General features: G+C 41.0%; 1 protein-coding gene across 2 annotated transcripts in view; it reads left to right on the forward strand.

Annotated features, from left to right (window-relative positions):
* ADAMTS17 (ADAM metallopeptidase with thrombospondin type 1 motif 17) overlaps positions 1-23,833 on the forward strand; it is a 201,234-nt gene that overhangs the window by 106,051 nt on the left and 71,350 nt on the right. For both annotated transcript variants that reach the window (XR_008238279.1, XM_052808107.1), the window contains exons 11-14: positions 9,176-9,277; positions 10,967-11,112; positions 16,308-16,474; positions 19,696-19,823. Coding sequence is in view for 1 of the 2 variants with exons in the window: in XM_052808107.1 (XP_052664067.1) it covers positions 9,176-9,277; positions 10,967-11,112; positions 16,308-16,474; positions 19,696-19,823 (543 nt within the window). In the remaining variant the exon portion in view is untranslated. The remainder of the gene's footprint in view (positions 1-9,175; positions 9,278-10,966; positions 11,113-16,307; positions 16,475-19,695; positions 19,824-23,833) is intronic.

The raw sequence follows: 23,833 nt of genomic DNA on the forward strand, positions 1-23,833 counted from the left end.
ATAAAATGAGAAGATTTTCTTTTTTAGAGGTAAAGGTAACAATTTACTTAATTGCCATGCTATATTTTATAGTTTTCCTAATGTAGGTTGTTAAAATTCAGACTATTTTCATGTTGCCTGTTTCATATGAAACTGAAGTGTCCTATTTCACTGCTTCTGTATGTTGCAAAAAGACCTTTTTTTCTTTATTTTCAGTGGAAGTACTTTTTGTTTAAGGGAGAGAAAGAAAGAGAGAGAAGCAGAGTTCCTGCCTGGGCAGCACAGCCCAGTTTACAATTATTGGAATGCTTCAGAAATTTTTGTACGTGTTTCAGTTTGGAAGATGGTCAAAACACATTCTGGTGCAGTGGTTTAAAGAAAAATAAAAAGAGAGAGTGGAATCAAAATAAAATTATAAAAATACAATGTGGAAATTTAAGAATATAAAAATAATAAACTCTTTAAAATAATACAAAGTGCCTATTAAGAATCAAGCACTTGAACTTGGAAATCCTACATTTCTTATTAAGACATAAGGGGAGGGAGAAAGAATTAGTGTAGCCTTGTGATGTGGCATCTACAGCTGAAGTTTGAACTTAACAAAATTAGCCAAAATACGATTGAGTATCAGCCTGAAAATAGTGTATAACAAGCTTGAAGGGCATTCAGACCTCTCCCATTGGCCTTCTGGGAACTTCCCATCTGCAAAACGCTTCAAGAGGAAACTCCCATAATCTTCACAACCACATCTGAACAGTGTGTGTACATATCTATATTTATTTTACTGTCCCTTTCTTCTCTTTTCCCATGGCCCAGAAACACAATCTGTGATTTCATTCTTTTAATTTCTCTTTTTTTTGTTTTTTCTTTTTTTTTAATGGGCAACACTGCCTGTTGTTTAAAAGATCAATACTTATCCTGCAATCAGGTGTTAAAGCCTGAGGAGTTCACTGGAAGTTACTGAGTGAACATTACTTTCACTGAAGACAATAAGAGGTGGATGTTGCAAAGTGCAATGTCAGAATTTCAGGCTCTTAAGTTGCTCTGTGGTTGTGATATAGTTGATTAGCTACAGCTCTTTTAATCATACTGAGGTAGAAATTGATAATAAGTCAAAGTACAAAATTTCTAACATTTAATTCAAAGCAGTGACTCTGTTCCAGTGCCTTGTACCACATGTCTCTACTTCTTCCAGGTTTGACCACATAAAGATGCTTCCATGATTTCTTCTGCTGATGTAACCTGTACGGTTGAATTGTCTCATTTCAGATGGTGAAAATTGGGCTCAGCAGAGCTGAAAAGCACATAGAGCAAGAAAGAATTCTGTGTTGGTAGGAAGGTAGATAAAGCTTATCTTTTTCTACTTTAATTTCTATGTGTCTGTGAATCATAGACCCACAGGAGCTGGTTTCATGAATGCCGTAAGGGCACTGAAAAGATTAATATTTAGCATAGGCTGCTTTGCTGTAAAATTAGTTTGTGGTCTCATTAATACTACCTTTCCAATCTCTTTATTTTGACTACTACTTTAATTCCAGGTATATGAAAAAATGAAATAGAACTGGTGCTCTGCAAAGAAATACTTTAGACAGTGGAGAAGGCATTTACTTTGCCTTGAGAGCACCAGAAATTGCTAAAACTGGAGGCAGCGTTTTTCTGTTTCATTGTTTGCTTCCCAATGTACAGTTAAAAAGAAGTATTTCTACTCACTTGTGCCTTCTCTGGCAGTATGGGAGTCTTCCACTCCTTGTCTGGCAGGATCCATTTTTGTTTATTGAACTCCTTGTGACCACCTTCATTACTAGCCTTTCATACTTGCATTTCTGTGCAGTGACCCTGCCGTTGCTGCTTTTGGCAGTTTTTCTTTGATCCTGATGCATGTTCAGGAGGTTCAATCACAGCCTAAATTTTCAAATGAAGTAATGGGTTTGAATGTGTCCATTTTTTAGCATTGATTTTGAGTCTCAGGGAAGCTGCGTGGTTTTCCAGAAGCCCTGCGCTTCTTTCAGCTTTGAAAGGTTGCCCTCCTTGAATATTTCCAGTCCTGCATCTCAAACCACTCTTCACTTCTCAAAACACTGGTTTCTTGTATCTCCCCCAGATTGGAACAGTTTCTGGATACAGCATTGCACATTTCCAGTGTCAAAGTAATTAATTCCAGTTTAACTTCCTCACAGGAAAGGGTGAAGAGCTTGCAGTAGGCAAAATGCCTCTCAAAAGAAGAATTTTTACATTTCTCTGTCTCTTATCATCTACCATGAGCCATCACAGCCATTCATAGAGCCCTAGGAGCAGTTTTACTATGAGAGATGATGGCACACTTGGCAAAAGATCCCTGCTGCATCCGCTCTAGAGGGGTCAGGGCTCATCTTCCTGTCTGTAAGTGTGTTTTGAGCAGCTCTTGAATAGCCTGGTTTTCCCTTTGCTAACATTGTCAAAACATGAGAGTTCTGGATTTTTCTAATCCTTTGGCTTTCATCTGCTGTTAGAAAGGCTGTTTGACTGAAGATTATAACCGGTTAATTTCATTCAAACCTTATACATCCAAATCTGTCTGTGACGAGCAGTGTGTCACGGTAAGTTACTGTTTTGGGACCTGACAGATATTTTGTCTTTCTCCCTGAAAGGCAAAGAGGAAACATTCTTGCGTTTTAGTTGTAGATCAGAAAAGCTCTTGGTATCGCTCCATATATATATAAGGGTACATTTCATATGGGATCCATGTGTTGGTAGTTGGAGTGATGCATATCAGGCCATCTAGCTCAGAGAACCAAACCTAGCGTGACACCCTTCAAGTTTGCTGGGTTCAGTTTGTTTTGTTTTCTCTGATACAGAACATTAACAAATCTCGGAAATGACTGTTGAATTTTTTGTACTGTTCTACAAGGTAAAGGGTAGCACTGGAAAGCAGTTAACTCTCAAGGACCATTTCCTTAAGAGTTCTTTAACTGTCAGGGGCTATTTCCTCAAGAGTTAAAACAGTCTTGTTGATTTTATACGCTTATGTCTGATGTTGGTGAGTTTCCACTCACACAAGTTTTGATGAAGAGGCTGTTCATTGAGTTAATGGAGTTACACTGATGAAAAAACTAATATAAAGGGGAATCAACTCTGTATTTGTTTGTTGGCTCTAAGCAGGCAGGTTATTGGTCCTGTTCATCCAACAAGCATAATGTGCACATGTGTTTCTGTATGTTCTGAAGAAACAAGGTGATCACTAGGTAGTGAAAATAGGGAAATGTTTTTTAAGAAACCTTTTCTGTTTGCATCTAAGATGATTGTATTATTGGTTTTTATAATACAGTCTGAGATGTTTTCTGTCCAACAGTAAATAAATCAATTCTACTTTGTCATTAATGAATAAAATTACACATTATGAATTTGTGCGATTGTTGCCCAGTTTTGTTAAAATGAGAAGTTAGTGGATATTGACCGTTGCCTGAATATTCTAGGATAGTCCTTGTGATTCTTTACCAAGCCTTCCTTTAACTTTTGGATCAGGTCTGTCATTTGGACAGATAGACAGATACTTCCACTGTTGGACGTAGCACTTGTTCCTTGGAATGTCAGCTCTAGAGAAAGGTCAGCAGCTGGCCACTGATACGTGTATCCAAGCTTCACAGTTACCTTGTCTGGGGCAGCACATGGCTCCTTTTCAAAAGTGCCTTCCAATTTACAGGATTCTGATTTTGAATACTTTTCATCTAGTTTTCAACAGCAAGAAGCTCAATCTAATAGCAGTGGCAAACACCAGTACTCACCTCCCTTGTGATCCATTGTAGATTGTCAGTTGTTTATGCACCCAAAATTAAAGGCAGCAACAGTGTAGAAATTGGAGGCATTGTTTTTCTCACCTTGTTGTGTAAAGAATTCCTCCTCAGAAGCATACTGTGAGGCTTCAAGAACATATACATAGTGTTTTGAACAGGAAAACATGTGTAAATTGTGTGTTTATTGTACTTAATAGGTGTTAATTAGGATTCTGTTTATGAGTATGTTTTCTTTCATGGTTAGCTATATGCCAAGCCAAAACCTTGGCAAAAGAAGAGAGATCTGATACTTCATTGAAAGCCAGCCTATTTATAAGCATGCCTGTGTGTTATGTGGTCTCTTGCTCCTCTTCCTTAAGGATATTTACTCTTTCTAAGTCCTTCTTCATAATCCCCTCATTTTGACAGCAAAATTGGTTTCATGGTGTTTTAACTCTGCTGCTAGAAATAAGAGGTTCCTCTTTCCAGTGAGCTATAGGTACCAGGAACAAATTAATTCTCAGGAGAAGTAAGTGTTTCTTTTTTTGGATTAATCCAAGGTGAGGGAGTGAATGTGTAGGGAATGAACAAGCTTCGGTAGAGTAGTTCCTTGGTGGGAAGGACGTCTTTACTCTTTGGATTCTCTTTACGCTTTGGAGGTTTGGAAGCTCCCCCTTGTAGGTAGTAATCTGAGGCTTTGAGACAGGGAAGTATTGTGAGCCCTTTTTTCTCACTGAGACCATATGAGGTCACTGGGCAGAATCATGCTGATTTTAGTAACAGTGGTGATGCAATAGCTAACCCAGAAACTAGGAGACTCTAGACTTACTGCCTGTGGGCAAAGAGCTGGCTGAATTAATTCTGGCTTCTCATTTCCAGCTGCAGCACTGAGTAAAAGAACCTAAAATAGATTACTTCCCTAGAGCTGCATGTGAGTGGTCGTAGCACTTCACACGCTGCAAGTCTGTGCTGGCACACGTATGGGATGGAGTTACATGTAAGGTAAACACCATCTTCAGAAACAGTATTTGTTGTGAAAAAGTATGAAAAGCTGTGAAAGGTGGGAAGGCCCACAGGCAGACATGTTGCTGGGAGTATCCCAGGAGTTGTTTCTGGTTTTACCCTGAAGTTTAGCTAGATCAGGCAGTGTGAGCCTGTGGCTCTGACACTAAGCGGAGGACTGCAGAGCTCTGAGCAGCGGTTTTGCTTGTGTCCCAGCAGACTTCCAGCAAGACATTTAATCCTTTTCTGTTCCTCATCTTCCCACCTATAACAGAGGGATAAAGCTTCCTTTATTTCCCAGCTCCCAGGAGTCTGTTTAGATTGCAAGTTCTCTGAGGAAGAGAAAACACCTGGCACAGTAAGGCACCTTTCTCAAATAGATGCCATTATAATACCTGTAATTGGAAGCGTCATTCACCTGCCGAGCAGATATCTTCTAGTTTGGGAGTTTCCGGACTGTGACTTCTCTCAGGACTGGTTTCTAACAGCTGTGCAGACAAGTTTTCCTATCTTCCAGGATTTTTTGAGAGTCTAAAATTTGCACCTTTATAAAAATTCCATTTTTATTTAGTTTTTTAATTTTTTTTTCCTGCCTGTATAAATTCCTTAAAGGTTCAGTTGAACAACCATTGCAATTTAAGAAAAAAAAATTAAATTTTTATTGAAAAATTACTTTTCAGCAGCCAACTCACTTTTTTTAATTTTATTTTGCTCTTGGAAATATTTCAGACTGGGAGCTGATCCAAAGATGACCTTTCCCTACAGACAGTTTCAACAAATCAATATTTTTCCAGTGAAAAATATCTATCATTGGAAAATCCTAACTGGCACTTTTTGAATGCTGTAGGGAAGACTTTGCAGGCAGACACCTGCTGTCTAAAAGCTGGCTGCTGAATTTACAATTAGCAGTAATACAGCTCTTTTGATGGCTTCTTCTACATCAGTGTAAGCTCTGAACTGCCACTCGCATACAAGCAACTTCCTTTCAAGTCCTGCCATTTCTTACTTTGATATTTCCCCACAAAGCTGGCTATTTAACTATTAAAAAGTCAGTCACTGCGACTGGTTAGCTATAGGACTGTTTAATGGGGATTTCTGTTTGGGTTTCTATTGTAGCTGAGGAGGATATATGATCTCTTTTGAAATGAGCTATTAATGTGATAAAACATCTTTGGAACATACAATACCAAAGCTGATGGTTTAATCTTTGCTGGGGTATCTGAATGCTGTATTAAATACAGGGGACTGCACTAACGAGTGTTTGAGCTTTGTAGTGGTATGGCACTAGAACACAGAGCTGAAGCGCAGTTACCAGATTTTTCTGTAACTGTTTCCTGAAATATGCTTTGCATTTAGTATTCTGAGTCAAACACAGGGATACTATAAAAATCCTATGTTTTCCATACCTTAAAGATGGGAAATTTCAGAAAGGTTGGTGTTGCTAAGAGGGATTTTTCCTTTAGTTATCTCCCTATAAATATATGTGTGTGTGCACGTCTGTGTATACATGTATGTATACGCAAAAACATATACATATATATATACACACATGTACGTGAATATTTGCACCGGCTGTATCCATAGGCTGGGCTCAGTTCTGTAGTTCTGTGGGTACAGACACACCTGTTGGAGGTTAGCTGTGCCTGTTGTTTCCCCCAGGCCATGGCTCATACCTGGGCATGTTAGCTGGCTTTATCACCTTCCACGTTCTTGTGGGCTGTGGAGAAATTCTGGCTGGCTGGCAACCAAAATTGTACAGAAAGCTGCTTCATTTTTATGACTTTCTGTTTCTACTCCCCCCCCCCTTCCTCCTCCCAGTTTTACATCAAAGAGGAGAATTTAACCCTGACTAATTTACATGCAGCTTAAGATCCAGGGACTTGAAGCTGAAGCTTAACAAATACTGGCCTTGCATAATGCACAGATGTTTATCAATGGTGTTCATATGCATCTAGAATAACTTTAGGGATGTAGTTAATTCCATTACATCTTCAGCCAGGATGTCTTTCTGACAGAAAGCAGAAACAGAGGGTTTCCTTCTGGAACCACGGGGCAAAATGTCTGTCTGGGTCATTCAAGAGATCAGGCTGGAGGGTCTCTCATCACATTCTGCTCTGAAGTTTTGTGGTTATATGTAAGAGAGGGGCTGAAGCCTAGAAAAGTGGAAATACTTACTATCTGCACTGTTCATCTCTGAAGCTTCCCTTCATCTTACGTATTGGTATTCCCCAACCACAGTTTGAAAGGAGGCATTGCTCGTAGCACCTTCACAAGGTTACTGTCCACAATCATTGATGGAGAGTCCAGATTGTCAGCTAATTCCTGAACTTGGCTTAACAGTAACAACATTTATAGGTCACCAATACAATTATTCGTAATGGCAAAGAAGCTGTTAGTTTAGCAAGTCTATCGTGTTCATAGACTGCATTTAATTGTGTCCTTAGCTACATGTAGCATGTCCTGCCACCATGGCTAGAACCTTTTATGATACCTTCCACTTAGGTCTGTGACATGCTTTTAACATATCTTAACCATTTTTTAGTCCTTTTAAATCATTCATATGTGTACTCTTAATACAAAGAATAACCCATCACCTTTAGATCCCAGTGAGTTAAACCAGATGCAAGGGTACTGTAGATTTACAACTAGGAAAACAAGCATCCTCCAGAGCTGTAAGTTTGGTATTTTGGGGAAAAGCTTTTTCAGTTTAAATGGTTTATTGCCTAGATTAGTGTTCTTTCTGTAACACTTGTGGACAGTTAATTGATGTACTTTTTGATTTTAGTCCTCTCCAGGGAAGGCAGGGTTTTGAGAATCTGGGAGTTGCAGTTTGGCATAAGTGATTTCTCAGTAAGCTCTGAAAACTCGGGGTTGTCAAATCTTCTGCCTCAGTATACCTATCTGTAAAACAGTCTCTGATACTCTTGTGGCTAATTGGTGCTTAAGTGCTTTCAGAGCTGTGGGTAAAGCACTAATTATTCACAGTCATTTAGTCAAAATTACTAAAGTCTGATATTTTCCCATATGCTCTATTAGTTCAGGGAAAATGTCTTGAAAATTCATTGATTTAGGCTTCCCTGGTGTATTTGCTGTTGTTTGTTTGTTTGACAATGACTTTCTGTGTTGTGGTTAATACAGATGTTGCTGAATTTTGCTGTCTGCTTCTAGTTTTTGTGAATGTTCTTTTGGTTTAAATAGTGCAAAATCCTTTTTCCAGAAAGAAATGTGGAAATAAAACAGGATGCAGATACTGCTGCTATTTTGTTTCAGTATGTTCTACATCATCACTCTTGGTATTGGGATTTATCTCATCTGCACCCTCTGCCGTACAGATCTATTTTATATAGACATACCAACATGCATGTACACAAAACACACATGCACCCACAGTCTCTTACATTACATTGTGAAAGAACCATAAGGTTGAAGCGTGTTGACTCAACTATTTAATGAGGTGCAATAAATCTTGACAAGACCAGCTGGCACTAGAGTCAGGCTTCTCTTTTTACCATTACATTGAAATGTGAACAATAGTGGAAAGAAATGTAACTCTTCTTTCTCTTTTTTTGGTACTCAGATCTGTAGCACTGTATTGAAATCATCCGCTTTCATAGAATGCAAAGCACAGTGGATGCTGTGGAAAATGTTAACAATGTAAAGCCCCTTTTCCTAATTCTTTTTCTCAAATTCTGAAAACGTATTGACCTGACAGATCACGCAAGTGTGGTCAGCATTAATATCCTTCCAACACACATTGGCTGAGCAGAGCAGCAATGTTGAGTAATGATACCCAGAATGTGTTTCAAGTCTGGTAGCGAGATGTGCTGTACCTCTTGCTGTGCTTGCCCTCACATCTCACTTTTCACCTTCTCTAGCACATTGGTCTCTAGCAGCTACTTCTCACCGCCAAACCTTACTAATTTTGCCTCTGCCTGTCACCAAGCTCCTCTTCTGCTGCATGGCACACCATGAAATCCTTTCCTGTTTCTCATTCCGCCTTAAGATCTTCTCTCAAGGGGCATTGCTGTCTGATTATAGCTACCACCAGGTCCAGCAGGACTGACTGTGTTACTTGAGTAACTTTTTAAAAAATACAAGTAATTGAGCAGCTTGGACATCTAAGCATGTAGCATGGTTCCAAAGCACCCATCTTGGCCTCCCATATAGGATTCTTTTTTAATGGCCAGATTTATTTTTGTGAAAAGAAATCTGTTTAAATAATGCACTTCTTGTTTTGGGTGGGTTTTGTTCCTGACAATGGCATCCATCAATCGCTTTTATGTTTCTAACCCCACCACTTAAAGCCAATCTATCCTTAAAAATTAATTGCTCCCAAACCAACTAGATGCTTCTGGTTTCACTTGAGAAAGACTGCCTGAGCTTTGCAGTGTATCCCATAATGATAGCTGACATCTCCAAAAGTAATAAATACTTTGTGATTACAGCATTTGATGTGTGCTGGGCTCTGGTGCCTAGTGGAAGGAGATACATCCTGTAAAACAAAGTTGGACCCCCCTCTGGATGGCACTGAATGTGGCGCAGACAAGGTAATCAAAATGCTCAGTAGCAGTCACTTTGTTTTTTCCAGCATTGCCTGTGGAATAATGTTTCCAAGATGTTCAGTATTTGCCATAAACCCATATTTTATACTGATTCTGTTACAGAAACTGCTCAATTAACAGCTGGATTGGGTTAAGTCTTTCTGATCTTGTTACGTGTATTCAGTAGCCTCTGGAGACCTCAGTAGTCAAGTTCTTGTGGTCTAGGCATTCTACAAACACTGCAGGAAAACCCCTGCCTCAGTCTGCTAAGTGCACAGACTGAGTACCCTGCGAGTCATATTAGGTAGTAGCTCGCTCCTGTCACTTCTGTTCATTGCTGCCAGTGGTGTTTCATGAGTGAGGCGTTCTTTCAGTGTAAGCTAAGGTAGTAGTGTTCTTGGCTATATTTGAGGTAGAAAGTGTGGAGAGAATTTAGGCTGACATTTGGGGAGTGGAGAAAGATGGTGAAAGAAAAAGAAGCTACTAAAACTTTATAGTTTCTAAAAGTAGCTCAAAATGTGTTGAGCTCAAATTCAGCGATGTTAGATTTGAAGTATCATTTGCTGTACTGTATGTATATACTCAGATGACTAAGGCATATGTGGACTTTCTAGAATCCACGTCAATGTAGAAAATTGTTACAAGAAACACAAGATAAATTCTCGGATTAGTGGATCTCCCTCCGGTGAAAATCACCATTCCAGTAACTGGCTTCAATGTCATAAGGGTGAGAATTACTGAGACTCAGCTGCTGCCTCCCAGCTGACCTAGAGTGTGAACAGAATTTGACTTAGGTGAACATGTTTAACCTCTGAGATTGGCTGTGCTAGGTGCTATGTGGTTCACAAATGTATGTGGTTGATTCTCCCAGTGCAGCTGCTAACTTCTTAGGCTACAAAGGAACTTGACTGGTTTCATAACTGCCAGCCCCATACTTGTTTTGGATTTGAATATTTTTTGTATGTTGTACGGTTGGGGAGGTAAGAAAGGGTAAAATTAAAAACTTTATTGCTAAAATCAAAGATGAGAGACCTTTTCTTTGCTTGCAAATAAAGATAAACAATGACAAGAAAAGCTGGGTCCTGGAAAGCATGACAAGGAACCTGAGACAGAAGATTTTTAGATATATGTTTTTCTAACTACAGGAGTCCTGGTGATTCTTTTGTAAGACTGCTTAGCAGTGCTTACTGTATCATATCCTGGACAGAGCAGAATAGGCCAAGTTTGCTTCTTGGTCAGGAGCCAGAGCAACCTATTAGAATCAAAGGTTGTTTGGGGCTTTAGCCAAGTTAGGTCCAAAATACCTCAATTATTTTGTACATACTGGGAACACTGCTGATGAAGACATTGCTTTGGGATATAATTTCTTGGACTCAGTTTCTGTGAAGAGTGTGGCTTTAACTCTTAGCACTTAGATTATTATCTGCTTTATAAAGCAAGGGGCTCAATTCTGTGACTATTTTTTTTAATGAGAGAACTCCCTTCAGGGGTTTGTTGAGGGTGACACTTAAATTTCTATGTTTCACTTGTCCCTTTTGCCTCCTCCCACCTCCACCTCACTGAAGCCTTGAATCTCTAGAAACTTAAACATGGGCTTGTTGTAATCTCTCAGGCATCCTTTTAAGTCCACCTGTGCAGGAATGTTTGCAAGATCAGGGCTTCTTTCCAGCCTGTGCTAACACAATTGCATTTCAGTGGTGCCGAGCTGGGGAGTGTGTCAGTAAAACTCCCATCCCTGAGCATGTTGATGGAGACTGGAGCATGTGGAGTCAGTGGAGCATGTGCAGCCGGACGTGTGGCACAGGAGTGCGGTTCAGACAGCGGAAATGCGACAATCCCCCGTAAGTCTTAACATCTTGCTGATTTCTTTTTGCATGTAGGACTTAGACAACCCTTGCTGCAAGAGTACAGGGAAGAAACAGGCAGCAGAGCTGTGCAGAGGACATGAGAGGTTTCATATTCACAAGCAGCAAGGACCGGGCCAAAATCCTGGAGTGACTCAGAGTGAAGTAGGTTCTGTGGAAGTGGCTTGAAGGGTTACCATTGGAAGTGCCCCAGTGCAACAATTCAAATGTAGATACAATTGAATTAAAAACATGCAGTTTGGCAGAAAAAATTATACTGTATTTCCTCTCTAGCACTGCAGTCAATGAGGAGGAGTTGATCTCGATCTACAGACGAAACTGAGCCAGTATGTCTTAGAGATCAGTTTTGCAGGGAGTGCTGGCTCTGGGCTTGGGAAGTGAAAGAGTGGCTGACAGTGGTCCTAGTGTCATATAGCTGTGTTGGTAAAGCACCTTGAGATATACTGTACATCAAGATGTGCTGCATATGAAAAGGAAAGTTCTGCACACAGAGTGCAGTGGGTGCTGTTTAGCTCCTGCACAGTGACTACAAATAAGCCTATGATCTCTGCGTGGACTTGGATTTTTTTCTGATTCGGGAAGAAATGTAAGTGTTATCATCTCCCATGTGCCATCCTTCATCCTTCAGATCAACTGAGGCACATCTGGAAGTCTTTTCTTCTTATGGGAGGCCTGAACAGGTTACCATGGTGGTCATTTAACTGACCACCCCTGTTTGTGTGCATTATAGCTTCTGAGATGAGTGAGGGTGCTCACAATCTTGAGAGCAGCCCTCCAAGTTGTGTATCTCTAACTTTATTCATATTTTAAGGTTTTCACCACAAAGCACAGGAAACTTTTAAAATAGGGGCTGAAATTCTGGCTAGCAACATAGTCACTTTGAAGACTGATGATGGGTAGGCACACAGTGGCTGCTGCTGAGCTGTATTCATGTGAAAGGGATACTTTTGTTTATTCCTCTCATTAAATAATGCTGAACTGCAATTGCATGTCTATAATGTCAAGGCTTGATTTTTACCAGCTCATTTCCCTGAACAAGGAACTGAGCTGATTTCTTTGCTGTCAGCTACAAAAAGTCTCTTTAACCACAGTGCTGACCAAACCTAAATCCATTCATCATCGTTCCTTAAATTACAGGAAATGCTCCCTCCAAGATTGCACACTGATTTTAAAATTTTCTTGCTCATATACATTCTTGGCTGGGAATACACACGTGATCTTCTTTTGCTTCAAATTCCTGGCATCAGTCCACTTCTGCAGCTGGTTTATTCACTGTCCAAAAATATTGGCTGAGGGATTTATCTTTTATTTTATATATATTTGGTTTTGGGATTTTTTTTTTTAACTGGAGTCTCTACTCCTGCCAGCTGACTTTTGAGCCTGTGGGACTATCAGTATTTTTAAACCAGTTGCTTCACTGTTTGATTTGGTTTTTTCTCTCTATAATTTCTCTGAGTATTTGCATGCATTGCCTCCAAATGATTGTAAGGCAGCGTGTCATGAGCCAGTTTGCACGTGCGGACTTTTGAGTTGTACTGCATTGTGTTCTTGTCTAGGCTTTGGACTATTGTTATACAGTGGGATTGAAGAGAAAACCACTGGCTTAAACAGAACACCAGAATGAGATCTCCACCCCTTCTCCAGTCCCCTCTTGTCATGTAAAAGGGTCACAGTAGTATAAATGGGCTTTGATTTCTTCAGTTCCATTAGTGGGTGTATTCTCTTGGCATAAATACAGTGGAAGATGGCCATGAAGTTGTCTACCAGGAGATCTCGCACAGTCACTGTTTCAGGCACGTGTCATTGATTGAATTATACTGTTTATTGGAAATCCCAGGCAGTGCTAGAGCCCATATTATACAGGGCTTGGGACCTGGGATTACAAGGATCTTTTCCTTTGGATTCTTTGGCAGAATCTGATAGAGATGATGCCCAAAATCTTGGCCTCAGCATTTGGAGAGGTGGAAGGGACACAAAGATGAAGCTGCAAAAATGGAGTGAAGCAGGAAAAGAAAGGTGTATGAACAAGTGCTAGGTAACTGTTTGTGGGAGACCAGAGAGAGTGACTGTCATGGGTTTTCTTCATCTTGCATGATGAAAACCCTCAGTATCCTGTTTAAACATGCCAAGAGGCCTGTAATACTGAAATACTATTACATAGGTAGTTAAGTAAAAGATTAGTCAGTAATTCTGCATTCCCTACCCAAACAGTAACAGAGCAGAACATAATCAGCATGGCAGAGCTATGTCTTGTCCATTTCTCTGACTGCCTGTCCAAGTCTGTTTATCTGGTGTTCCTGAACCCCTTGAATAGATGCTGTATATTCTACTAGTGTTTTACTAGAATTAGTTTAGCAGAAAGCAGCAACATACTGTGAAATAAAGTATGATGCTGTTGGACAGAGGGGAGCTGAGGCAGGAAGATCTTGTTAGGTATATTGTTTTTTGTTGGATTACTGGAAGTAGAAACATCCCCCAGATCTGTGGGATGCTCTGTTGTTTTGTGGCTGATGAGATGAGTGCATCCAACTCTTTAAATTTGGGAGAAACTACATCAGGAGGAGGCAGTTCACTTTACTCCTTAATTACAAAGGGAAGACAACTCAGGCTGCTGAATGGCTGAGCAGAGGAGTGCAGGCCAAAAGGCACTATGTTCTTGCAGCTCCCACTGACTGGGAGTGGTGGGTGCTCAGGAAGTCTCTGTCTCCTAATGGATTTGGCTATTACTTTGGTATTGCCAGTGACCATTATTACCAACAGTGAGAGCTGCTTGCTTCCGGTCTGCATTGGCAAACTCATAGAAAGTCCCTCACAAGTTAATGACATCTCAAGATTAAAGCCAAAGCAACTGCTGATGAGCACAGTGAATAGTAGTCCTGCTGTGTCTCCTGTTCCATGGCCATCAGCTTGATACCCTGCTCTCAAGAGAGTGCTCTGTTACTCTTTGGGTATTCTGACTGCTTTCTTTTTTTTTTTTTTTTTTTTTTCTCTTCCTTTTCCTGTGCCTGTACATGCAAACATGCACAGAGTCACTTATGTTCAATGACTACATCTCTTTTGCTGTAGCCAAAGAGATGGTGCTGAAACCAAAGTTCCTGTATCTAATGTCTTTATGTAAGTGCAGGGTTCATGTGCAAAGAAGCCTGTGTCATGCTTCTAGTCATCTGGACTGAGTGTCTTTCTCATCCAGTCTAAGGCAGCAGACACAATCCTCCCAAAAGATTTCTGGGTTAGCCTCAGCACATCTGCTGCCTTGCACGTGTCCATGGCAGAAAAGAGGTGTTAGCAGTGCAAGCAGGCTTTTGTTCAAGCTGTTCTTCTGGTGACTCTCTGTGATGTTACAGTGTCATTGGAGATCAGCATTTCCACTAAAAAAAAACCAAAACCAAAACACTCTGGGATTAATGGAGCTACTGTAAAAATTTGATCTAGGTTGAAATTCGGTGAAATTCGGATTCTTCTGTGCAGAATCACGTTTCTGTTGCACCAAATGCTGAATTCATCAAGTCCAGAACAGCTAGGAAATCAAAGACCCAGTCCTGCAGCCAGTGTGTAAATGAACAGGGCAACTCTTGCTAGGACCACTTACACAGATAAATGATATACAATGAGGGCCTTGGTTTCTAATTAGCTGAGTGATATAACCTGATGTTCATTGCTCTTCTGGGAGGGAGGGGGGAAGAAGCTTTTGGAATGAACTGTCATACTGCTAAAATCTGGAATTTGGCTGGAGTTGCTTTTTATAGCCTTCTGTTAAAGAAAAGGAAGAACATTATCCGTCTTTGCTGATTACAGCTGGGGAGATAGGTGTGTGACAAATTCAGGAGAATATGAGCAAGTAGCTAAAGAAATTATCTGTTAGGATGGCTAAGTCTTTTGCTTACTGGGGTTTTTTGTTTGTGTTTTGTTTTGTTTTGCAAAGAAAACATAGGCTATTGTTGAGAGTTTGAGTTTTCCTTCTTCTCTAGGGAATCATAAATAAGAATAAATAGATTTTGCAGGTGCTTAATCCTGATGTTGGATTAGTGGCCTTTCCTGCATGTTTAAAAAACAAATGTGTAAAATGGCATGGTTTTCATGGATGGAGATTATCTGCTGCACAGATTTGTTTCTGGACACCCTACTTATGGCACAGATTATAGCTACTTCTATGTTATTTTCTTTTCAAACTGCTGAAGACAGAACCTTAGAGGATGTGTGCTGAAGAGATGTTTGCTGTCTCTCCATTGTTAAGAGTGTTTGAGGCAGAGTCAAAGCAAATGGTGAGAAGAGAAAGGTGAAATATTTTGGGTTGCCTGCCTCTGCCTTGGGTATTTGGTGTGATCCTGGGCACAGTAACATAACCTTGGTGCCTCCAGGTTCCCCATTAAGAATGTAAATACTTAACTTTGGTATTTGTGATGGAACCACAGATTATCTTCTGAACTGCCTGACTGTGCAAATATAAATAATACTTAGACTTTAGGTGTCATGCTCAGTGCACCTTCCAAAGCCTAACCCTCACAAGTCACCATCAGTTAAGGAACTTGTCCCAGGTCACAGGAATAGTTAGTCAGAGCTCAGGCCTGATGTCACGGTAGAACCCAAAGTTTGGGACTGCCTTACTTCAAGTCCTGTTCTGAAACTCCTGGTACACATACACACATTCTCTTCACTCTTTCTCGGTCATTTACCTGCTCCATGTGAAAACAGGCTAGGACAGGAATGAATTGCTATTGAAGTCAAAGAAGCAATTTAGATCAGCAGTGCAAAATTAGTCACATCCCTTGGTTTGTGACCAGAATACAAACAGTTAAACACTCTATATCTTCTAAGAAGGCTGCTTAGTGCTCACAGGTGAGTAGCATTTTGGATTACCTCTTATCTGAGGTGTGCAATGTGTAGGCAGCTCCTGTTTATTGATCTGTGTGTAGGTTACTACAAAAGAACATGCTTCTGAAGTACTCCAGAGCATCTGTTATAATAAGCCAATTATAGATCCAGAATGGAACTTGAATAATTTTCTGTCAGAGCCACTGAGAGCAGGATTTGCCCTCCAGCGAGGAACATCTGAGAGGAAGGATCCTTCCTGCTATTTCAAGAGTTGCCTTGGACAGGGAAAATTAGGTGAAGGTGTGCCTGTAAGAAGCTGTGCTGTTCCTGCTGACCCTGGTTTGTCTTTCCTGCGACAGCCCGGGGCCAGGTGGGAAGAACTGCCGGGGAGCCAGTGTGGAGCACACTGTGTGTGAGAACTTGCCCTGCCCTAAAGGTGTGCCAAGCTTCAGGGACCAACAGTGCCAGGCCCATGACAGATACACCAACAAGAAGAAAAGCCTCCTGACAGCTGTCATTGTTGATGGTAAGTTTTTTCATCTTCCTCTGTAATTCCTTGCTGTTCTTTCACTGCAGTTTCCCAACCTATCTTGATTTCATCTGCAATACTCCCATTTGTTGGTGAGAAGGCTACAGTATGTTCCCCTTAGCTACAGCTGAAAGACTAAGTACAATTAGTTGTTCTTGGTGCTGCCCTGCTATCCTTTTAGCATTCTTAACAAAGATAGAGCTGTCAGTTCTTCACTCATCTTTTTGTAATGCTGGGGGAGAAGTGCCTTAACTTGATTCCCAGTCTGAACGTGCAGGTATTTGGGAATGGGAATTTAAACATTAGAAAGTTCAAAATAATTTGGAACTGAAAAAAAGAAGGATTCCCTGGGACATTTTGGATGTGTGTCAATTCTGGGCATTTCAGCATGATTGCCTATCCTACCTACATTCTTTTAATGCTTCCTTTGCTGGATCTTGCTGTTCATCTACTATTCAACCAGATGTTGGGGGGATATGAAAAAGGATCATAATAATGTCCTTTCTGCAGGAACAAACATCTTGCGCTGCACTCTGCTGAAAAACAGATAAGGCTAGTTTCATTTGGTCATCTTGAAGACATGCTCGAACAGAGGAGGGTGGTGTTGGAACTGATACCAGAAGACCAGACACTGGATAAGCCCTTTCCTGTGCTAGCACTGACAAATTAGGTCTGACACCAGGACAAGTGTACAGACAGCATTTCAGTTCCCATAGCAGACCCTCCAAGAGCACAATTCCTTCAGATGCCCCAGGAGACAGGCTGGTTTTGCTTGTTGTTCCCCTCTTCCCGGCTCCCCAGGTAGTTTTGCTGGGTGAATGTATACTGCAGAGCTACTTCCCTGACTAATTTCAGTCACAGAAAACTCTCCCAGTTTTTTCCAGGAGTGAGCAGTTTTACTCCTTTCTCCATTTCCCATCATGAACTATGGGTTGCTGAGGGATCTGTAAACAGGAGAGAAAAGAAAAAAACCCAGATGATTCAGTGATCTTCTCTGATCAGTGCTGCCAGAATTAGTAGCATATTGCAGTGGGAACTTCATTCAGCCACAGAAAGGGAATATGCCATTTTTTGGCCACCTGAAGACTGAACAAGCTATTGCTAAAAGATAGTAGCTAACATTGTTCCTGCTGTCTAGCAAAGCCTCACTCACCTGAGCCATGTTGCCCCAGTTTCCATGAATGCAAATTAGAAACCTCTCCTGCCCTGTTGCAGATCTCACAGCTGCAGAAAGAGAGGCTGTCCAGAGGCAGTCAGACTAGCAGTTTCCTGCACAAGCTGCACTTTCAATAGCTTTCCCAGCTCCTCTGTTCACTCTGCAAATGAAATAAAAATCCAGCCTCTGTGAATTTGCTTTGCATCAGACACATGGCAGGGAGTTTGAACATCCACAGAACATGCCTGTAGTTCCTCTGTCAAGCAAGACAGATGGACAGAGGGCAGCTCAGCTTCACATCTCAGTATCACTGTTTCTTGAAGCGTGTTAGAGCACCCATGCAATGTTCTCTAGTACCTTTTTCCAGCATATCGAAGCACGGCACCCAGAAGCATTTAAATAGACACAGATCCAAACCAACCTTGAGCTAATCTCCACTGTGCTTGAACTCTACTTACATGTATTAGTCAGGTGGGAGCTGATTGCAGGTTTTTGATTGCACTGGAAACTTAGAAAAGGCCTATGCCACTTAGCTTAATGTATTGGCAAGCCTTCTCTCTTTCATCTGATGAGCGGAGGTACTTGACTATCCAGAGCAAAACATGTTTCCATTTGAATGTCTATAGGTTCTTCCTTGGATCAAGTCCGTGAGTAGCAGAGTCAGCTCCAAAGGAAAAACATTACATTGCCTAAATATCTGTTACTTAAACATATGGCAAATGCAGTCAGCAAACCCTGACATCTGCTGTATGCTGCCAGTTAATAATACAAATATTTGAAAAAGCTTTTTTACTTAACTCCTCTAGTTAAACACAACAGTAGCTTTTCCAAAGTGAGGTCTAAATATATAATATAACAATTGCCATTAACATGGATGAAAAATGCAACTTTACTGATGCATTTCAAATTAGTTTAGGGGTTCTTTCTCTAGATATTCTAGCAGCATAGTTTACTGACAGAAATGTTGGTAGGACCACAAATACCAGTTTAAGGAAATAGCAGGTAATATGTATGCAAGAATGCTTTAAATTTATGTATACAAGTGTTCTTACTGGCAAACTGATGCAAAAAGTCAGTCCATCAAGTGTAGAAACGGACTGGAGAACTTGCTCTTCTAAAATCACTGGCTGTAGTGTCCTAGTTTCAGCTGGGATAGAGTTAACTGTCTTCCTAATAGCTGGTATGGTGCTATATTTTGAGTTCAGTATGCGAAGAATGTTGATAACACTGATGTTTTCAGTTGTTGCTAAGTAGTGTTTAGACTAAAGTCAAGGATTTTTCAGCTTCTCATGCCCAGCCAGTGAGAAAGCTGGAGGGGCACAAGAAGTTGGCACAGGACAGAGCCACGGCACCTGACCCAAACTGGCCAACGGGGTATTCCATACCATGTGACGTCCCATCTAGTATAGGAACTGGGAAGTGGGGGCGGAGGATCACTGCTCGGGGACTAGCTGGGTGTTGGTTGGCGGGTGGTGATCAATTGCACTGTGCATCATTTGTACATTCCAATCCTTTTATTATTGCTGTTGTCATTTTATTAGTGTTATCATTATCATTATTAGTTTCTTCTTTTCTGTTCTATTAAACCGTTCTTATCTCAACCCAAGGGTTTTGCTTCTTTTCCCAATTTTCTCCCCCATCCCACTGGGTGGGGAGGGAGGGAGTGAGCGGCTGCATGGTGCTTAGTTGCTGGCTGGGATTAAACCATGACACTAGCCTGAATTTTGTCTGAGATGCTCACACAGTGACTTGGTCATTCATATCAGGCTGCTGAATCTTCCCTGTAACAAACATATTCTGTTCAAAAACAGATACATAGAAGCGTACTGACTAAATGGTTTTTCTGTGTCTTAAAAAATCTCATCAATGTAACCCTTTGAATATTGATATTTTAAAATGGGGAAATCACAGGCCTTAAATTCAAAGGTTCATGTTCCTTTAAAGATGAGAATATCAACAGATACCTTTCCAAATCAATTAATGCAGAGACTGCATCACCATTGCCTCAAACACTTGTTTGTCCTGTTCCTAAAGGCAGTTGCTTTTGTATTTCTTTTTCCAGATAAGCCATGTGAGCTCTTCTGCTCTCCATTGGGAAAGGATTCCCCTGTGCTGGTGGCAGACAGAGTCCTCGATGGTACTCCATGTGGGCCTTACGAGACCGACCTCTGTGTACATGGCAAGTGCCAGGTGGAGTGACTTTCTCTTGTTTTATTTCTAGTGTTATGTGTAGTCTGGGGCAGCTGTATGTATCCTAGAAGAACACGCATCCATGTGGGTGGCTGGGAGGCTGTCTCTGAGGTGAGAGGGCAACCCTATTTTATAAGACCCATTGCAAGCGCTCCACAGCCCTGTGTCTTGGTCTAAGAATTATGATAAATGCCCGAGGTATGAGATTATTACTGAACAGCTGGGAATGTTCAATGATCACATTTGCTTGTGTGTAGTCATCACATGGCTTGGGTGGGAAGGGACTTCTGTGAGGGGAGCAGATGGGAGTGGAAATCTGGCTTGCTTAACTGCTCCATTTTGGCTAATAGAGGAATCACTGAAAAAACAGTCATGCTGCAAACTGGATTACAAATTGTCACTAGCCTGTTACAGAAGTTACATTGCCAGCATCATGATGCTTTTCAGGTTTACCTGGTTCCTGCCTAGAAATATTGAAGAAGCTTTTCAATACCAGTTGCTCCTTGGCTTCTGCAGCTGCATGAGCCAGTAGCTTCCCCTGTGTGATTTTTGTTGGCTGTATTACTATGTAATGCCAAAGTGAGTTACTGTAGGGGCTCATCAAAACTGTTTGAAAGGCCTGTTTCCCTTGCAGTAAGAAAAGGTTCCCTTCCTCCCACAAACTAGGTTTTAAAGCTCTATGCAATAGAGAGTACAGGTTTAAAGGAGCAGATTCTGCAGCCCAGAGCACAGCCCAAGCCAGTTTTCTTCTGCCTCTCATCTGCATTGTCTTGCTTGGGTCACATAAAGAGCAAACCAGAGAGAATGTAGGGTAGGCTTCCTCCTGCTGTACTGCAGTGGAACAGTTAATGTCCCCTTGGTTGTCCCTGGATGGACTGGCCAAACCCTGAACATGCTTGTTTCCTTCTGTCTCTGGTCAGACAAGTAAAGAATGGAAATGAAGATGACTGTTCAAGAGTCTTTGGATTTGATTCCCTTTTCCTGGAGTAAAGGTGTGATGGCCTATACCATTGCAATGATGATTACTTCTCTAGCCAAATTACATACAGAACCAAAATTAGGTGTGGGAGATCTTTGTTACACAACTGTTCATGGTTTGCTGGGCAGTGAGACAGTTCATAACGCAGTACATTGAATGCTTAGGGAGGCCATCTCTTAGAGCTGCTATTTCAGATTCCTTGAAAACTTACTGGAGTTGTGTAGACCCATACTAACTGAAGATTTAAGGTTTGGACAAGGGAAGGGAGAGAAGAAAGTGTCTATTTAAAGATCATAAATTGCAGGAAGTCATTCGGAATGGGTGCTCCTAGCAATGTGTTGCAGTTGGATTCAAGTCATTTGTCACGGACACTATGACAGGGCAGACAGACACTTAGTGGTTTTTCTCTCTCCTAATCATGTAGCGTGTGTTCAAAATTTGCTGCATACACGTTAGTGATGTGAAAGACACTTGAGTTGGCTACTGCAACCTTGCCAATGCTGGATTCTTCCTGACAGTTCTTCCTCTAAGTTTATCCTCATCTAGATTTGTATTGTATGCTAGGAGTGCCTCTTTTCAGTATTAACCAGCCTGTTGTATCCATCAGAACAGCTTTCTAGCATCACCCTTTACTTCCACTAACTTCAGTGGAGATATGCTGGTTTGCCCTGGGGGCGCACAAGACACACCAAATTTAGCATTATTTCTGATTTCAGTGAGTGATGATTAAGAACTACCAATTTTTATTACTTTGAGCCTTCCAGGCAGGGAGATAGATGAACACAATCAATATTCACCTGGGTATAAGAGAGGTTTTGGGGGCATAATGCAGCTTTACTAATAGCAATGTGACGAGATAAGTGAAAAATCTTTGTCCGGATCGAATTTTGCACTACTGCAGGCGACACTTCCCACTGTTTCCTGCCAAATGCTGCTGAAGAGGCATTTTTAATTCAGTCCTTCTAATTTATTCAGATGAAGAATTGAAACAGCAAGCTGCTGGGGAGCCAGCATGAGTTTTATTCTTTATATGCTCTTTAATACAAAGTGCCTTGCATAGAGCCAGGTTCATGGTGCATCCCAAGTTACTTAATTTTTCCCTGTTTTCAGCTGTATCTGAAAAAAATAAAAAATCCATTAATAAACTTTTATAGTAAGGCCAGCTGTGCACCTCCAGGTGTCTGCTGTTGACCATTACACTGGGCTGGCCAGCTTTAGCGCTCCAAACATTCAGATCAGCCACAAATGGTACATCAGACATTATGGCAATGTACGTTTTCTTCTTCCAGTGAGGGGCAGTAGCCAGCTCCCTTCCAAATGAAAACCTTTATGAGCACAGAGCTTTGGAGGTACATCATGAAAAGCAAATTGCACTCTAAGTTGGGTGCAACTGCCTTTAACTGTGTGAAGAGGTGATGACAGCTGCAGAACATTCAGTCCATTTGCATGTGGCTGAGAGAAAATGCAAAATGATCAATTCAAGCCGAGCAGATTTGAAAGCCTTGTGAACTCATTTATAATACTCTTCTGCCTTATATGCAGTTTAGCACTGAGAATTGCCATATGTGTCAGTGTACCCCATTTGCCGCAGATACTTGTCTAAGTAGCTGCCTATTAAACCGATTTAATTGGCATATTTATTTAATTACTCTTCTCCTTATTCCTTTACCCAGTGTAGACAAAGCCTGGCAACAGGCATTGCAGGGTGCCTGGAGAAGAGAATAAGTGCTGAAATCAGAGGGTGGTATTACTGTTATTTATTTTCTTGTGTATTCCTTCTAGTTCAAGTCTCTCAAAGGCAGGAATGACACATTGCCAGTGTAACAAACAAATTAACAGTAACCATTGCCTGTGAACATCTAGTCCAGAAAATGTAATAGCTCTTTCCCCTTCAGCAGTAGATGCTCTTAAATGAAACTCATGCATGATTGTTCCATGGTGAATGAATGTAGATGAATATGGCAAAGAAAAAAGCTGTTCTTGCAAGTAGAGGGGGGGGGTTGAGAAGGGAAGCAGGAAAAAATATCCTAACTGCATTTGGACACTAAGGGAGGAGAGTTTTCCTTCAGTTGGACTTTGTGAACTTGCTAGTTTCATTTTAAAGCCATGAGCTGAGCTCCAGTCTAAACAGCGTGAATGAAGCCTTTTGGTGTCAGCCTCACTATCCCTGAAGCAAAATCATCATAAGCAGCAGCATCCCTGTATTTATCACTTACACCTGAAGGCAGCTGGAGTAAGTAAACTTGGTTAATACTTTGGTCATGCATAGAAGCACCAGAGAGGAAAGTCAGCCCTAAATTTAGCATAGGGGTTCATAAGTCACCTAGACTTTTTATAATCTTACTCCTTGCCTTTGAGACAAATCATAAGGCCTTCATTCAATCTGTCCTGTCCTTGTTTATCAGAGTTGTTTTTGACACTGAACATTTCATTCTTGATAGTGATAGAATTTTGCCAGAATGAGGATGAAATAAAAGCTATTTAAGAGCTTCAGGAGTTGGTCTCAAAAATTGAAGGGAGTTTTATAAAGTTATGCCTTTAGAAGAAACATCGTAGAGTAACGACAAATGCACTTATCCTTACCATCTTCTGAGCAAACTAGATGCCTTGTTCAATGTGTATATAGGTCTTTGACCTTTTCTTCTTGAAATGCACATAGTCTCCTAGCAAGGAGAATTTCTTTTCTCCTGAGATTTTTCAGAGACAAAAAATCCATAGCAAGCTGGAGAACAAGAGCAGTCTGATGCATCTGAGGAGGAGGAGGGTGAGTGCCCATCTAGTCTTTGCAGCCTGTCCCTCACCTGCTTCTACCGTTTGCTTTCTCTAGCATGAACATAGCGGTCATGGAGTAGGGCAGTGCAACCGGCAACTCAGATTGCTTTTATCGTCTCATATTTCTCTTCAAGTGACAAGTGGCTTTCAAAGAGAAGATTCCCCAAGGGTTTTGTTCTTCCTCAAGACTGTTCAGTGTGTATTTCATGAGTCAACATTCATGGAAGCAGTGCACTTTCTAACCTCTTACAGTTCTTTA

Source organism: Harpia harpyja, chromosome 14 (genome assembly GCF_026419915.1).
Source record: "Harpia harpyja isolate bHarHar1 chromosome 14, bHarHar1 primary haplotype, whole genome shotgun sequence".
NCBI lineage: Eukaryota > Metazoa > Chordata > Aves > Accipitriformes > Accipitridae > Harpia > Harpia harpyja.